The sequence below is a fragment of the Sardina pilchardus genome, chromosome 15, assembly GCF_963854185.1.
Source record: "Sardina pilchardus chromosome 15, fSarPil1.1, whole genome shotgun sequence".
Classification (NCBI taxonomy): domain Eukaryota; kingdom Metazoa; phylum Chordata; class Actinopteri; order Clupeiformes; family Clupeidae; genus Sardina; species Sardina pilchardus.
In genome coordinates this window covers 29,888,781-29,906,681 of record NC_085008.1, presented here as the reverse complement: position 1 = coordinate 29,906,681, position 17,901 = coordinate 29,888,781, and the positions used below count along the sequence as shown (strand labels likewise).

At 41.4% G+C, this 17,901-nt stretch overlaps 1 protein-coding gene across 2 annotated transcripts; it reads right to left on the bottom strand.

Annotated features, from left to right (window-relative positions):
* Positions 1 to 3,424: 3,424 nt before the first annotated feature.
* On the bottom strand, positions 3,425 to 17,720 carry LOC134102113 (afadin- and alpha-actinin-binding protein-like). Of its 2 annotated transcripts, none has more exons than XM_062556112.1 (13): positions 17,667 to 17,720; positions 16,901 to 16,957; positions 16,303 to 16,445; positions 15,274 to 15,486; positions 14,594 to 14,704; positions 14,036 to 14,171; positions 13,774 to 13,849; positions 7,574 to 7,754; positions 7,176 to 7,323; positions 6,724 to 6,857; positions 5,889 to 6,062; positions 5,521 to 5,635; positions 3,425 to 4,514 (listed from the first exon to the last, which is right to left on the bottom strand). In XM_062556112.1, the coding sequence occupies exons 2-13, from the start codon at positions 16,917 to 16,919 to the stop codon at positions 4,375 to 4,377; spliced, it is 1,590 nt and encodes a 529-aa protein (XP_062412096.1). In that variant the 5' UTR covers positions 16,920 to 16,957; positions 17,667 to 17,720; the 3' UTR covers positions 3,425 to 4,374. The 2 variants fall into 2 exon arrangements, with proteins under 2 accessions (XP_062412096.1, XP_062412098.1); XM_062556114.1 differs by having other exon boundaries at positions 5,889 to 6,059.
* Positions 17,721 to 17,901: the final 181 nt, after the last annotated feature.

The window sequence follows — 17,901 nt, the reverse complement described above, 5'->3', positions numbered from 1 at the left end:
ACGAAGGTTGAATCACACCATGAACATTATTGTTTATTATGAATATCTTAAATATCCCATTTTCTTTTTCTTCTTTTTTCTTCTTCTGTTTTAAGTGTTCTCTCCAGTGTCTCTGCAAGGTATTCTGCAAGTTGCGAGACCAAATCACTCACTATTATTGTGAAACATGAAAAATCAATTTTGAATTGCATGCAACAGACTGATGTAGGCCTACTCTCCACATTAAGTCATCTCATGTAGCCACAATATGTGATGCACCAGGTTTCAGGTGCACCGGGCGAACAGAATGACTGGATGCTAATGGAAATGGTAATGTGCAGCACTGGGTCTCTGTCTGGGATCTCTGCAGGTCACTCACAGGGTGAGGCACCAGGCAGCAAGCCAAAGGTTAACAGCTGAGAGGTCTTGGTAGTTGGAGGACATGGCATTGCACAATGGGTCTCTCTCTTTGCCAGATGTGCCACTGGGAAGCCCTGTGTCATGAGATGCAGACTGAACCATTGCCAAGATAGACCAAATTAGACTTACTGTACACCGACATCCTTTCAATGTAATGGAATACTGCACATTTCAAACCATGGACTGTCAGGCAATATATTATAAACTAGATAGGATTAAAAGGCTCACCAAATGTTGCAACAGGTATACACAAAGTGTATCTGTGTGCGCTAAGTCCTGAATTTTGATTGGATGTTTTATTCTGTATTTTGCCATAGCCGACCTATGACTGATTTCAGGCTAAAGAATGGTCCCATATGTTTTCGTGATCTATTTTTCTTTCCTGAACAGTGAATCATGTTGGCCTGTTTCAGAGAATAGAGAAACTACTGTAACCTTAAACAGTTCGACCACCAAAGGAGATATTGTTGCTTTCCACTGACCAAGCCCAGTGCTCTGGAACCCATTCATGAGCATCTCAGCCTACAGCATCCCATTGAATGTTTACAAATACTGCAGAGCTCCCTCTAGTGACATTTTCCCATAGTGTAACATCATGCCATGGCAGATATTTGACCACCTCTCTTGTTAATGTTATTTTTCAAAATAGATTGTTGTAATAGTGTCAGGAACCGGCCGGGTCTCCACCAGTCCTGTGTTTGTCTGTTGCAGCAAGGTGGCTGGGGACGCGTTGGTGTGCAGAGTTAACCTGATGGCCCTTACGATAAGAAGGCTTAACTCCGCAATGCAGACGGGCTCCCTCTCCTCTCCCCCGCCGGCGTCTTGTTTTGTTTGATACATATACCCCTAGACATATACATGCACTATATTTTTAGTTTGTTCCATTATACTGACTTTTATCTATTGCCTTAATAAAAATGCTTAATCGATTATCATCTACGTGTGGTCATCCCTTTTGTTTCTCATGCTTTGAACCAAACGAGTGTTACAATAGCCGTGAAATTATTTCCCAAATCATATTTCAAACTAAAGTCTAAATGCAACATTTGTTCCCCCATTATGTTCATATATTATTATACATTCCCATTTAAATGTACTGATCATTAATTTCAAGTCTTCCAAATGACATAAAGGGCCTCTTCTCGTCTTGCCAGAGATATAATATTTGAGCTCATATCTGGCCTAACTACAGTACACTGGCATCCTGTTAAGTTGGACTTGTTTCAAGTTTTTTCCCCACCCACGATGCGCAAAATGGCTTCACTCCAAAACCTTCTTTAACAGTTCCCCATTGATCATAAGTAACTATTCATTCACAAAGTACAGGCCGCCTTCTTAATCTTTTCTCTTCATTTTGGAAGATGTTCAAACTGTCTGCTTTTCTCTGTAATTAGACCAGTACCCCAGACTGTGTAGGCATCTTCTGCCTCTACTGTAATTTACATAATATATTCCCCCTCAAAATTATGTGGACTTCACTACCTGCCATTGGTCTTTGGCTTCCCTACTCCCAAGCATGATTATGGTAGAAGGAGGTAAACATCCAAATAAACTTAAGGAGCTCTTTTACATAATATACACACACATTTAGGCCTACGCTGCATATACAGTTATACTCACATTTACCCGTTATATGGTCTTTTGGGCCCCCACCATCATCGCCTTCAAGGAAGCACAGCACTGGTTAGTAAAAGGTTATGGTTATGGTCAGGGTTATGGCTAAGATTAGGTGCCTTGAAGTCAACAGTGGGGCCCAAAAGACTATCAAGCCAATTACCCATCAGTTTTGGATGAGTGCTCTCACACTGCTACTGTCACGTGCATACAGCACCTTCCCATACAGCCTCCTCTGCTTTGTCTCCTTGTCATCGTTTTACTTCTCTCCTAGGCAAGCCTCAAGTGGATGGGCTCTGTCCTTAAGGGCTTGGTCAAGGTTTTACCTGTACTGTCCATTGCCATCATGTATAGTGTAGGTGCTGTCACATGTCTAGCTCTCAGTATTCTGTGAAGCTTCTTGAGAAACATGTATCATACTGTATGTGTATGCATATGGAAATTGAATTTAAAACAAGTACTGTATATTGCAACCTGTAGAAATGCACGCATATTTTCAATCAGACTTCATCACTGGCCCAGTCGTCACTGATGGTAGACTTGGAAATTATGATTCTCTCTCCTTGTTCCCAGAGCTCTATCTAGTGGTAGCTTCTGTAAATACCATCATCTTGTTGACGCAGACCTAAATATTTCAAATGGAAAACCATGTTATTTTACGCGGTGTTATGTTATGTTATCTTACGTTAATTTGAACTCACTCAAATTCATAGCTATTTTAATACAAAGTTATTGCACATTTATTTAAGACAGTTAAGTCACGATTTTCACTGAGTACTTTGCATTTTAAAATTACTTTCGAACTGTGAGAAAAACACTGTGAAACTAATCTGAGCTGCAAATATATCAATGGATTATTTTCCTCATCCTAATCACACACAGGCCATCAATCTCATTACCAGCAATTAAAGGGGCCGTTATTGATCCTGTGAGCCTTATTCTCTAACTGACCGTAAGATCGATTGTTTCCCTGCAAGGCAAACAGTACACACCCAAGTGCCTATATCATACTTTTAACTGATAGCATAAAATGCTTGGGCATCATTTGAACAGCCAGACACTTAGCAGTACTGACCAAACCAGTTGTTCCAGAGTTATTTATAGAAAGCACACACTGACTAGTGCACGAGGCAATTCAACAACAAATAAACAAATTGGTTATGCTGCAAAACCTCAATGGCTACTGGAATGGCACTTTAGTTAGTCCTGTAGCTAAACTTTGGAGAACTACAAATAAATGACCCGACACGACACTGTGCATAGCTTATCATCTTGCTTTCCCCCCTGTTCTGTGATTGGTCCCCTATCTGAGGCAAAAATCAGATTGCGCGCAAGGCAGCATGGGAACACTAGTATCTTAAACTTTCAGAAGAACAATGTTAATGTTAATGCACATGACATGACATAGTAATGAATGTATTGATTTAATCTGAAAGCATTAAATGAAGCACAACTTAACCTAAACCTTTTACTCCTGTGATGTACTTTATCAGCAACAGTTATAATTCAAGGACAGCAGCCCTCTGTCATATTGCTCTGCATTTGAGTGCAAATACATAGAACGAAGAAAAGTACAATGTATTTGGGAAAAGCCAAACTTAGCCTATGAAGATAAACATTAAACATTAAATAACTAACTGGCAATTCCTCCTGGTAAAATGTGTATACATTTTTGTAATGCTACAATTATAAACAGTAAGTTTATAAAGAACGTGGAATGGAGTTGCATGAGCTCTTTACACCCACTGAGCATTGGCAGACATACTACATATACTAATGTGGTAAGCTTCTCAAAAAGCAAAAACTGCAAAAAATAATGTAAATGTTTAAAACCAGACACATAAATTACTGTATCTGTGAATTAATTAATTAAGTGTTTTTATTTAGTCTATATGAGCAATAATCACAAGCGTAAGGTACTTTAGGTAAGGTACATTAATTCACTATATGAATAATTGCATGGCATCTGTCAGCTCTCTGAAGTAGGCAAGACATGGCTCATCTAGCATTTTCCGCATTAATTGGATTCTATCATAAATAATAATAAAATGACAAACTATTTGCATCTATGTTTAGTCATATATTTACTTGCCCGCTTTCAAGGGGAGGGGGGGGGGTGATCTTACTGTTAACAAATGCTTTAGCAACAGTGCATGGAGTTTCAGACTGTGACAGTAGAAAATTCACCAGCTGATGAAAATCCAGTCTGTGAAGCAGCTTGCCTGTCACTATAAAGCTGTGCTGGGAAGCACTGTCCAGAGAGTGGGCCATCGTTTGCGTCCCTCAGTTCAGCAACTGCCCCTGGGCTGCCCCCATGTGGTTCCATATGCACATTACAGCTGTAGCATGAGCGTTAAGTTCTCAGAACCTGCTCTGAGGGAGGTGGGTCTGCTGGTACTCGGCGGAGGACGACGGTCTCACAGACAAGCCCTCGGGAGGGCTGAACACCATCTGAGACAGCACATCACTCAGCGACGATGGAGCTGGAGACACCTCCACATCTACAACAACACAGAACATATTTTCATTTTTGGTTGAAAATAAGTTGACACAAACAGCTTTGGCGCAAACAAACAGAAAAAGTTTTTCAATCAAAAGACTAGAGGATACAGTATATTATACCCCCATTTGATTTCCATTTAGATACTATTTTTTATTAGCCTGGATGCCAGACCGAAGTTTAGCCCCGCCTACATTCTTTTTCTGCAGGGAACTTCGGTCTGGCACTGCTCCGTTCAGCTGCTACTATTCGAGATACAGAGCTGTTCGAACCAATCACATTGTCAGGGCGGGCTTTACGTGATGATTGACAGATGAACAGCAGTGAGGTTCACGGCTGCATGCGTCCTCGTTCAACGAGCTGGGTGTGAGACCGTGTTGGCTTAGGTTGATTTTGATTGCAACAGAAACGCTATGACTATGAATGCATAATTTGTTCATGCAGTTTGGCCTTTCGTTTATCTTAGCTATTGAAACGGAGGTTTTATCACGGATTCACACAACTATTTCTGAACACTTAGACCAACGTGGATATGTGGGAAAACTTCAGTTTCACTTTCACCAAGTTAAAACAGCATGTTTGGGTGATGTTGTTCCCGTTTGTTTAAACATATCTGTTTGCTCGTTGGGTTAACGACACACTTCCCCAGCTGTTCATTGCATACAGTTTGAAGGAATTATGTTTTAAAACGAGGGAGGATGTTTTCCATATAGCCTACCCTGTGACATATTTCGTTGTCTTAGATTTCGCAGATACTGACAGCCAATAACTTGTTCTGTTTGGTTTGGGCTATCCAATGAGTGCAGAGCTATCCCCCCCGCCCTGTATCAGTTGAATCACGCCCCATAATCGAAGCTGAATGGAGCAGTTTCAGACTCATATTCTGACAAGAATTGAGTATGACGTCGTCAGGCTAATTTAAAATACTTATATATATAAATTATTAAGCTGTTTACATGTGTTCCTTATACTATATGTGGTTCATATTATGAGGCTGACATGCTTACATTCTGATAAGACGCCTGTAGTCTTTGACAATGGTTGGTTCACATGATCTGCAAATGACAAGTTGAGAAACTGGTGTTTGAGCCAGGTACCACGATCTTCTTCAAAGAGTTTCCTCTGTAAATGTCAATGTCAATGTCAATTTATTTGTAGAGCACATTTAAAAAAACAACCACAGTTGACCAAAGTGCTGTAAAGCATGATAGTTTAAGTACTGCTTAATTACAGTTCATTTTTGGCAGAATTCCAAATGTGTATGTTGAATCTAAAATTCACACTTACGAAAATTGTAAATCAATGTGTGAAATGTATTTTTACTATGTCACAGCAGTATCTCATTGCTGCTCTTTATACATATTGTGTTCCTTACCTCACGGCCAAGCCTGATAGCTGCATCAGTGAAACTCTGTCTTTCAGTAGCAAAGTTCTTGCGCTGTTCTTCAAAAACATTCCACTCTTCTTTTAGCCGCTCCTTTTCCTCCAGCATGTAGCAGTCTTTCAGAAGAGAAGCGGTCTCTTCATCACAGGGGGAGCTGAGCTGCTGCTGAGAACCAGCACACAGACGAGAGACTTCTCATTAACAGTGACAACTCCATTATACTGTATGATCCGATGCCTATTTCTCTCTTTGTCTTTCTCACTCTCTCTTCCAAAACACTGTAGTTTGAAACACTAATGATATTCTGCATTTTCAAAGGGGATTCAGAAAACTATTAAGGGATTGTATCCACCACTTGATGCTATTTGTAGCTACTTACATGCTAGAACTATACTATATTCAGGGATAACACACCTTCCTAAATATCAAATCGAAGAGACTCAAAGACTCAACACTACATAGTTTTGAGACACTGATCAAAGTCAATCACAACACCAACAACACAGAGAATTTTTATGATGAAAACTGGGAGGCTTTGCAGATGCTCCCTTAATGAGCCACACAGATGTATTCCTGTTCACAAAAGATTCAAGGCCTTGAATTTTTTTCTCACATTCACACTTTAAAAGGTTTCAAGGCCCTGTGTGAACCCCGAAGAAACCGCTGTGTCAGTTGGCAGATGTGCGAGCCACATGAAGGTCATATGTGATTCATGAGGATAAAAGATGTTCTACTGTACCACTGCGTCCCTGTGTTAGCACGTTCAGACTACAGCTCTGGATAGCAACAGGTGAGGTGCCAATCTCAGTGTGTGGGTCATGCTCACCTGCAGGAGCTGCTGCTGGGTGTGGATGAAGTCCTTGCACTGCTGGATCTCCTGACGGAGCTGCTCCATCTCCTTGTCATGGGCCTCTATGGCCATGACCTCACTGTCCTTCTGCTGAATGTGCACCGAAGACACTGGGGCAAATAAACACATGACTAATGAGGGCAGTCCTACTGTAGCAAGTCCAAGAAGGTAAAGGAGTGACTTTTCTCTTCAGTTGTTTTTCACGTGCAGAATGTGAAGACAAAACAGGAAATTTTTAGGTCCTTTTTGGAATGCTGAATACTGAAAATAGCTCTTAAAGATATCAAGCTCTGTAAAAAGGGAACCTCAATACCTTGTTTTTCCTTTCCTAAATGTGCTTCTAAAATAGGTAAAAAAAAAAAAGGTTTAAAAATATGTTTCCCAAAATGTGAGTCTTATTTCCCCTGGAAAAGCCCTTCTGCGAGCACCTTGGCTATCCAGTTTTTCCACGTGGTGTTTGAGTTTCCTCCACTGCTGGCGAATGCTGTTAGTGAGCTCTTCTTTGGCTTGCTCACAGCTCTGTTCCATGCTGTCTCGGCCAGCTTCGCACACAACCTCCTCATCAGAACCTCCATCCTCGGGGGACAGAGGCGGAATAAATAATGCATAAACAGATCATTAATGCTGCATTTAGGAAGCATTAGGACATAATGACATTATAGAACAAGAGTGTTACAGTATACGAAAAGATTCATCATTATTTTATAGGTTGATTTAACAGCTTGTTATGTAATAAATAATATTTTACATAGGCACAACAAATAATATTTTAACTCTGTGCTGCAGCAGCAAGAGGAATGGTTGGTGCATGGGTCAGATGACTGACCTGGTTTTCGCAGTGTTCCTGCCTCACTTCTCTCCAGCTGGACTGCTTTGGACTTAAGATACTGATCATCTCTTTTTTAATTTGCTGAAGCACTTTCCGCAGTTCTACATTCTCCAGCATCAGCTCTCGCTGACGGTTATCAAAGTCATTCAGAAGAGTCTGGTACATCTCTTCCTCATGCCTAAAAAACAGAGGGCCCTCCTTTGAATGATAGGCAAAGAGCAAAGTCTTAAGTCTAATTAAAGCAATAGTTCGGAATTTTGGACAGGACCTCATTTCCAACTCAGTCTGGGTGATATAGGTCGGTGAAGACCATTTTCAGTGAATTTCTGCCCTTCCTTGAGTTGCAGCGTTCATCTCGTGCTAACGTAGGTGCCGAGATAACGCAAGCCAACGGTAACATCCAGCCTGCCTCTGAAAACACTCCACAGATCACTCGAAACAAATAAATTATAACGTCAGACTATCGATGCACATGCCACATGTTGATAGAACAATGTTAGAAATAAAACTAACCTTGCATCGCATTGCAATAGCCTACTTTGTTCCCTGTATGGCAGTGGCGGATTGATATTGAGAAACTAGTCCCTCAAATTGTAATAAATCATTGAGTTGCAAGGTTAGTTTTATTTCTAAAATTATTCTATCAACACGGACATGTATATCGATAGTCTGACGTTTTAATTGACTGGTCTCGGGTGTGCGGTGGAGTGAGTAAGACTGTTGTTGATGTCAGACTGATGTTACCGTAGAAATGCGGTAGCTCAAAACCAGCGTTATAGTGCGGCAGATTAAGTCCATATTCCAGGACAATCGTTCACTTTGTGGTACAAGCACCAAAATTGGCATGAATAATCCATGGAACCTACTTTTTGAGAAAAGCACATTAGCCACCTGAAAATCCAACATGGCGGCCATTTTTCAAGATGGCCGCCACATCAAATGTAAGAAAAACATTTTTGCTATTAAACTTTGATGGATGGGTGTATTTAAATGATCTAGGCATCAATTTGTATGTTATTTTGACATGGTAAATCAAATGGTTAAAAAAAAAAAAAAAAGACTATTTCCAAGATGGCGGCCATAAACAGTTGGATTGCACTCAAATATTGTTTATTGAAGCTTACTCTCGAATAGCGTTTATCCTCTTACCACTCTCTCAAATATAATTTATTTTATATCTCTGTCTAGAATATAGTTTAAAAAATATAGCCTACTATTTCTATTACAACTCTACCGGCTCATTCCGACATACCAGCACTCCGACATTGACGTCCAATTGTCGTAGTGGAGGCATGTCTCTTTATGGGAAAAAGTCCCACCAGTCCGACATTTTTTTTTTTCATGGTCGCAGTGGCGGTATTTAACTTTTTTTTCAAACAACGTGCCATTCCGACATGAGGTCATTAATAGGCTATTAATGTCATAACTATATCCAATTGTGTAAAATAATAAAGATTCACATTTAAAATGTAATTGTGAAGACTTCTTGATATGGTTATGTGTCTGTTGCGTGCACGACTCGGGGAAGTGAAAGCAGTTCTATAGACATGGCAAGTTTTCTTCTCATTATTCACGGACTAAGTGGGGCTAAATTAAGTTATTATTTTGCTGTCACTTCGTCTGTTTTATGGCCTAGAAGGTTGTATTTGGTATCTGTGGATAGCTCTAGCTCTCATCTTTTATCTGACATGCAAGCCGTATCTTTTTAACCACGGTTTCACGAGTAGCCTAAATCAAACGAAAGTAGCGGTAGCCGAAGCTATATGATTCTTATTTGTTTGTCACTTCGTCTGTTTCTATAACACAAAAGGATCAATGTGTTTGGTATCAATGGAAAGCTCTGTTTCTCCTCTTTCATTTGATATGCGTGTTATGTCTGTGCGATGCCTGGTCCCGGAGTAATTCAAGCGAGAGCAGTGGCTGCATGGGTGAACGCAGAGCAATATAGACTGTAAATATGATACTTTCATTTAAAATCATGATTTTATTTTTATTTTCATACTTGATCGTACAGACATGTCTAGTCTCGTTGGAAAGCCCCGGTTCTGAGCTCTTTCATGCAATATAGGTCTCATCTCGCTGTGACTAATAATCGTGGAGCAATGTAACAGAGAAGAATGGGTGTGTTTTTTGACGCACTTTGCGTCCGTCGTCGGGCTAGGGTCCGTTAAATTGACGTGGAAAAAAATAGGATTTGTAAACTGTCAGAATGGGGGTACTAAAATGTGTCGGATTGGCAGCATGTCGGAATAACACCATGTCTGAATAGCGGCATGTCGGACGAAAGGGATGTCGGACTGGCAGGATGTCGGACTGCCGACATGTAACCAACTCTACCTCTTTAATTCAGCTGGCTGGTTGGAGCATGGAAATATTGTAAACAAAGTAGCATAGTTGGCTAGTTTATCATAGTCTTCTGGTTGGACTGCTTAGTTTCCCCACGTGTGTTCAAGTTTCCAAGTAATAATTTTTCTCCTGGGGACAGGCCCTTTTGAGTCTTGGAAAACATTGGTATTGAGATGATCAGTCAACTTGAATGCAAGAGTTTCAAACAAATGTGTGCAGCATGCTAATGATGCTAACCAAATTTAATAGCAAAATATTGAGGCAAATGCGACCACAGTAGCCTACATCTTAGTTTGAAGGAATTGTCCACAACAGTGCTATTACTGACACTGTACCTCCAGCTTTGCTTCAGTTTGTCTGTAAGGTTGAACATGGGGCTGACACAAAATCTCAGCTGAGGTTTGGAGCAACCAGGACAGACCTTGCGATGGCTGAGCTTCCTCAGTATAATTGCTTTTCAAATTACAAAGAAGGTGCTGCAACTCAAAGGCATTCTAAAGATCATGAAACTCCATTCCCTGTCTATATAGGGATGTGCGCATATGCTAAGACTGGAAAAGCCATTTAGAAATGTTTCATGACCATGGTATCAACACTGCATACGACTGAGTACTTGACATTCCAGCACAGTTTGGAAATGCAGTTGTGAGTTAGCCTGGCTAGCGCCTACCATTTCTCAATGAAATGTGGTCTGGCAACCAGACGTTCATTTTGTCGTATTTGAAAAAATGCCCAGATCCGTTCATTGCGGCGCCACGGATGTCTATCAAATGTGTCTGTGCATAGCTCATCATGGTCTTGCTTTCCCCCCTGTTCTGTGATTGGTCTCCTATCTCAGTCAAAAATTAGGGCGGTAGTTTCCAGACTGCCTTAGCAGTGTGAATGAAGTCACCGCCCAAGGCAGGATGGGAACACCCAGGCTAGTTGTGAGTAGGTACCTTGAAGAAGTTTATCCCCCCATTCTCTGAAAAGGCCTCTTCCTCCACAGCTGCAATAGATAACATTGACCATAACCCATCATTGACAACTGTAACTACTGCCTTCCAAGGCACAAGTATCTCTCTTTCAGCATCTAACATCAGAAATCCAAGGTGAAGGAGCCCTGCTAGAGCCCTACAGAATGACCTCCAGCAGGTCACTGGTGTGAATTTCTTGGACCACACTGTCAGAAACAGACTTCATGAGGGTGACCTGAGGGCCCGATGGCCTCTAGAGGGACCTGTGCTCCCTGCCCATCTCCACATACAGATGGCTGCGTTGAGATCTCTTGGTACCTTGCTCCAAAACAGTGGGTTGGCAGGTGCTCTTGTGGAGGATGGTGTGGGTTCTTCTGGAATAGCAGAATCATTTATTTTATAGGTGTGACAAGAACACAGCAAATTCACTGGGTCACAGCATGCTGCCTCTGCATGCTCCAGAAGGAAGCTTATGAATACTACTCTAGAGAAGAAAACAATCAAGACCATACTTCTTGAAGTTGGGAAGACTGGTGTGAGAAGAGGCAGATGAAGAGTCCACAGTTTCAATTCTGGGAGCTTGTGATGTCAATGCAATTGGTGATGTTCTTGTTGACCAAGTCTTTCAGAGAAGCAAAGTTCACATTGTATTGTCAATCATTGACCATGCCCATGAACAGGCCAATGCAATTGTCAAAGAAGATGGTGGTTCCAGCCCTAAGGCGATGGATGGTAATCTGGACCAGAGATTAGTAATTTGGTTTCTCAGTATGAGTCTGCATCTCAGGCCAAAGTAGCCAGTGAAGATATATCCAACACCATGAACAGACTAGCCAGTCTCAGAAATCCTTCATAGACCAGGTCCAGAAGTTGTTTGATGTGATGAAGGACCTGGCCAACCCTTTTCAGGAGGAGTCCAGAGATCTTCTCGTGTTAGACTCAAAAGCCATTGCACACCCTAGTGCCACTGAGCTTGTTGGCTCTTATCTTAAGAAATGTAAGGTTTCTTTCAAAGAGTTTTTCAATGGTTTGGGTAATGAAGCTTCCTGCTACAAACCAATTAAAAAGAAGACCAAGAGTCAGACTTAGGTACAAGTAACTGCCGCCTCTTCTCACAGCTCTTCATATCTTGTCAACCATGGGAATGTCGAAGCCTCTAGAGGGACCTGTGCTCACTGCCCAACACCATGGAGCTCAATTGGAATTTACCATAGCATACAAAATTGGCAGGTCCGCCTCTAGTGCTTTTCACAGATGAAAGCAGGTTCACCCTGAGCACATATGACAGACATGAAAGGGATGTCGTGGAGAACGTAATGCTGCCTGCAACATCATTCAGCATGACTGGTTTGGTGGTGGGTCAGTAATGGTATTGGTAGGCATACCCTTGGAGGGATGCACAGAACAGGGCAGTGAGAACAGGTCCCGCTAGAGGCCATCGGTTCCTCAGGTCACCCTCATAAAGTCTGTTTCTGACAGTGTGGTCTGAGATATTCACACCAGCGGCATGCTGGAGGTCTTTCTGTAAGACTCCAGCTGGGCTCCTACTGTTCCTCCTTGCACAAAGGAGCAGACTGGTCCTGCTACTGGGTTAAGGACCTTTTACCATCCACCCTGCCCTGCTCTCCTAGAGCAACTGCCTGTCTCCTAGAATCTCTTCCATGCTCTTGAGACTGCAGTGGGAGACACAGCAATCTTTCTGGCACTGGAAAGTATATGTGTGTCATTCTGGAGGAGTTGCACTACCCGTGCAACCTCTGTAGGCTCCACCAGAGGGGTAGATAAAACAGAGTGGTGACACTCCCATAGACCTCCATAGGAAAAAATGGCAGCGCTTTTCCAGTATATCCGCGTTATGGGATTTTTGGAACTATTAACAACCAATCTCTTGGTCAGTAGTCAATGAGTTAATTGATTACACCCTCCAGCATCCAGAAGTACATCCCACCCTCCTACGATTCAGCCATTCAGCGCAGGTCGCAACTCTCTTTCTATGGCTCTGGGCTCCACATACTGGTTTATGCTACCAGTAGTAACACTGACCCAAACCAAATGCAAAGATAGTGAAAAATCTGTCAAGAAGGATAAAGATGGAAAAAATACCAGTTGCCACTAGCTGTAAAGCCATTCCTGTTGTGATGGTCGTCTCATAGTTGGCGCTGTGGTAAATTCTGTTGACATCAAAGCAGGTGAACCTGATTCACAAACACCTGTTACATAACTATCCAGATCAATATCCCGCAGGTGTGACTGACCTTACCACATTTGTTTTTTTAACAAAAAAATAAAAAAGAAAAAGAAAAACTAAAATTAGCACTAAAATGAGCTATTTTCGCCATTAATTATGTTTATCTTCACAATTTAACACATTTCTTTACACTTCATTGTATAATTAGAAAGTCCAGACCCTTTAACCTATACTCAGATGTCAAGATCATCAAAATGTGATTATCCAAATCCAATCCAGGTCAAAAACAAGTATAATGGCTTTCAATGGCGGCCATCTTGGAAAATGGCAGCCATATTGGATTTTTTGTGTGGCTAATGTGCTTTTTGGATAAAGTGGGTCCCAAAGAATATGTGTGCAAAATTTGATGCTTGTACCACAAAGTGAACGATCGTTTCACTAATCTGCCGCACTATTAGCAAAGGGGGACGCTGCAACTGAAGGAAGGGGCTAAACTCGATAAAAACGGTCTCCACCAACCTATATCACCTCGGTAAAGTTGGAAATTAGGTCCTATGTCCAAAATTCCGAACTATTCCTTTAAGTTAATTTAATACCTAGACTAAATCAATTTACTAATTCAACATCATGGGAAAAACATGAACTGTAAACATTGATAAGAATAACACACCCAATAACTTTTATTAATATTACAGAAATCTGTTTACCTGGCTTCTGTCTTTCTAGTTTTCCACTGACCTCTTCTTCCATCTGATCTACCCACACAATTCAGAACCTCAATAGCTGTTGAGGAGCAAAACTCTAATTATGACAAGTCACACATTTTAGGAAGCCTGTGAGGTGCATTTCTAAATTTACCAAAATAATATTGTATTATCATTATTTAAAAGACAGAAGCATAATTGATTCACAATAGTATATTGTGTAGCACATGTTAATACAGCCACTGGCTACTGAGGAGATACACACCTTGTTTGTTATCCTTCTTATCAATCAACAGCTGATTTAAATGCTCCTTCAGCTTGTAGTATTCCCTTTCTTTTCTCTTCATGTCATGATTGTACTGCATAGAGCGACTTGCTCGAATGTTCTGCAGCTTCTGCACCTGTTGATGCCATTGTGATATGAGTTTAGCCTACTCCAGAAAGGGGCATATTTCAACTCTAACTATAAGGTCTAATAGGATCAAACTAAATAGTGAAAAAAATTGCAATGTAAAACTTTATAACATCATATTGCATGTATTTTGTGTTTGTAAGATTACTCTAAATTGTGCAAAAGCCAATGAGTGGAATTAAATCTGGGAAAGGCCACTCATTAGGATTATTACTGTCTCTATAGGGCAGGCCATAGAGTAATGCCTTGCTGGTTAATGCATTTGTATTTGGGCTTGTTTTATATGTGCAAAGTATGAAGTGAATACTTTATTGTCATATAATGAAAATGCCAGGTGACCAGATTTATCACTTAATCTCACAGGGAGCTCTTCACTATAAAAATCTATCTTGGAGTGAATGTCTCTCTCACCTCCTCTTTTTCATTTTTAAGAGATTTCTTCAGGCTTTTAATATTTAACTGCAGCTGTCTTTCTCTCTCCTGAAGTCTTGCATTTTCCCTCTTGGTTAGTTCAAGTTGATCCTGAGAAAACACAATCAAGAAATTCAGTCTCTCTGATTTGCCATGAAAACACTAGGATCATTTAGAAATAGGGTTCTTTCCAGTCTCCAGTCTGTCTAGAAATTATGAGCTACTGATATTCACACAGATTTCTTCACGGGCATATTCGGCCAAATCAGTTCACAGATAATGTATACATGTTGGAAAAAACAAAAGTCCTCTGCGCTCCTGAGAATCACTATCTGGTGCATCAACGGGAAAAGACAAACTGTAGTGAAGAAATAATGTTCACCGGAGCAACTCAGATGTGAAGTTTTACATATTTATTAAGGTGCCAACATAGTGGACTAACGTTTCAACGTTTGCCACGTCTTCATCAAAGTCCAGAGCATTTGGAGGGATGAAATGCCATAACTTTACCTCTACAACTTCAGGTTCATGTTCAGGTATTCAGTCATCTATCTATGCACATACTGTAGGTAGTTCACTCCTGTCCCTGTGCGCGGCTAACCCACATAACAACTTCTTGCTACTAATAATAACCCTGTTAAGTGGGCCAGGCGGAGAGAGTGTGGCCGACAGCAGCTCACCTTGAGCCGGCCCTGGTTGAGCTGCTGCCTCTGCATGTCGCCGACGCTGCGGAGCCTCTCGGCCTCCAGCTGGTCCAGGGCCCTCAGGACCCGGTGGTGGCGCTCCAGCAGGGCATACATGCTGTTCAGCAGGGACACCACATCCACGTCCAGCGCCCCGTCGCCTCCGTCGGGATCTGGCTGGGCAGCAGGGAAACCCAGGGATGCAGCCTCCTACAAGGAGGAAAAGGAGAAGCGCAGAAAGCTGTGTCTAATCACACATGGTGCAATGTGCTTGGTAGAAGTTAAGGTAAGTTGAAATCAGTAAAACAAACAGAAAAGGTGTTTCTTGGTGTTTTGAGCCCCCAACGTTGTCTTCAAGGCAGCGCTGCCTGGAAGGCGCTAGGGTTAGGCATGGGTTAAGGTTAGGGTTAGGGTTAGGGGTAGGATTAAGTGCCTTTAAGTCAACAGTGGCAGCGCTGCCTGGAAGACGATGTTGGGGGCTCAAAACACCATTGAGCAAAAAAGGTACAGGGGGTAAAAAGCAGTTGACATGGACACGGTACAGTACAAGGGGTGCAGGAAGATACAGCATTCAATACAAATGAATCTAAAATCAAGTCATTCCCTAAACTAAGAATTTATATAAAATCCCCCAAATAGTAATAGCAATAATAATTCTAATGCATTGTGCATACTTTCACCAATTGAAAAGGTCAACAATACCAGTGGGCAGCCGTGGTGTACTGGTTAGCGCATCGGGCTTGTAGCCGGAGGGTTGCCGGTTCGATCCCCGACCAGTCCACCACGGCTGAAGTGCCCTTGAGCAAGGCACCTAACCCCTCACTGCTCCCCGAGCGCCGCTGGTTGGGCAGGCAGCTCACTGCTCTGGGTTGTGTGATTCACCTCACTGTGTGTTCACTGTGTGCTGTGTGTTCACTAATTCGGTTAAATTGGGTTAAATGCAGAGAACTGAATTTCCCTCACGGGATCAAAAAAGTATATATTCATTTACTTTCACCAATTGAAAAGGTCAACAATACCACTTACTTGGTTCAGGTACAATATACATTCTGGGATGTTGTCTTCTGTGCAAAAGTCACTTATCGGACTATAAAAGTTAGTAGACTGAGTGTAATGTCCCAGGAGATTCCCTTTGCTCCTGTAAGAATCATAGGAAATGTCTGGAAACTCTGTGCAAAGACAAAAGAGAAGACAGCATATCAAATGTTATACCATTCAATCAATATGGGGGCACAGTACATCTTAACACATTCATTGCACCAAGGATATAAAAAATAGCTACATATAGGTCAGTGGAGTGATAGCTAATTGGGTCATATTAAAACAAGTCAGAGTATTGTATCACACAGTACAAGACTAGTCTGTCTCCGATTTGATTTGACTAGACATAATTAGGCAAGTCATCTTTGAAGCTGAGGTCAGTCAAAGTCACAAGATCCTCAAATAGCTTTCAGCTGTTATTTCTGAGTTCTTAATATGGCTTTTCTCACACGAGACCAGCAAGATGTAGAGCAGGAAAAAGAGAGACAGTGACTGACTTAAACCCACAAACAAAAACTGCATAGAGACATTCATTCTTGTTGAAGTTAGTCAATATTAATAACGATAATAAAACAATAGTCACCTTGTGTGGATTCTGGCATCACTGCAGTGGAAATAGGCTACTCCCTAGACTCAGGGTCTGTGAACAGCAAGAAATATTCTTCTGTTAAGGATTTTTAACATGTAGGCTACATTCTGAGAAATTGCTCATTAGGCTAACGCAATATTTTGACTGGTATCTTTAAGACAATGTTAAGATGTAAATAGGCTAGAAATAATGTAAAGTACCAAAACGAATAGGCTACCACAATTTGAGTCTGTCACCTTAACAGAAGCCAGGCAGAACATTCACAATAACTGATGAAACATTAGTTATAAGATTATGTCCAGTTAAAAGAGAACATGGCATAGCCTATTGAAATATCATAGGCTGCATACTTAGAAGTTCACAAAACACACAACACACTCGGTGAAGAGCCATCTAGTCATCAAAGATATTGTCGCCTATACACAACGGCCACTGCACTGACTGAGATTCACAGTCGGCCAAGACTTCATTATTGGAAAATCAAGCATCGTCACTGTATGGAAGGTAAATCATTACGAAAAACACAATAACATTGCATGCATTGATTAACAGCTATAGCCTATGTAAAATGTTTTTCAGTGTTATCTTCCTAAAGATTATTGCAGTCAGAGGTCGATCAAGTAGCCTATCGTGCGCAACATTTTAATTCTGTTAGATCAAGCCTACTATTGAGGGAGTCAGGTCAAACAGTTATCTGTCGATAATATGAAATAATTGACTAGATTAAGTCCACAAGAACAAACCCATGTCGGCTACTCACAGCTGTTTTGAAGACGGTATTCTGACGCGGACTCTGGAACTGCGCTGATACAGCCCACTGCCGTGCTTTCACTTCACGGCGGGTATAATCAGCTGCGCAGTCATTCATTGGAGAACTCGTCGTCAGGCAACGAAGACCTTGCAAATTCATTGGCTGTAAAATCTTAATAATTGTACGCGAATTCATCTTCAAACAACTTTACTGAGAAATGCCTCTTCTGTAGTAAGTGCTTTAT

Excerpts from the sequence above, each read along its gene's own strand:
- LOC134102113 (XM_062556112.1), bottom strand. Across the intron at positions 15,487-16,302 it reads GTATATTGTACCTGAACCAA|GAGGCTGCATCCCTGGGTTT; the intron begins GTAAGTGGTATT and ends TCCTCCTTGTAG. Across the intron at positions 4,515-5,520 it reads TACAGGCGTCTTATCAGAAT|ATGTGGAGGTGTCTCCAGCT; the intron begins GTAAGCATGTCA and ends GTGTTGTTGTAG.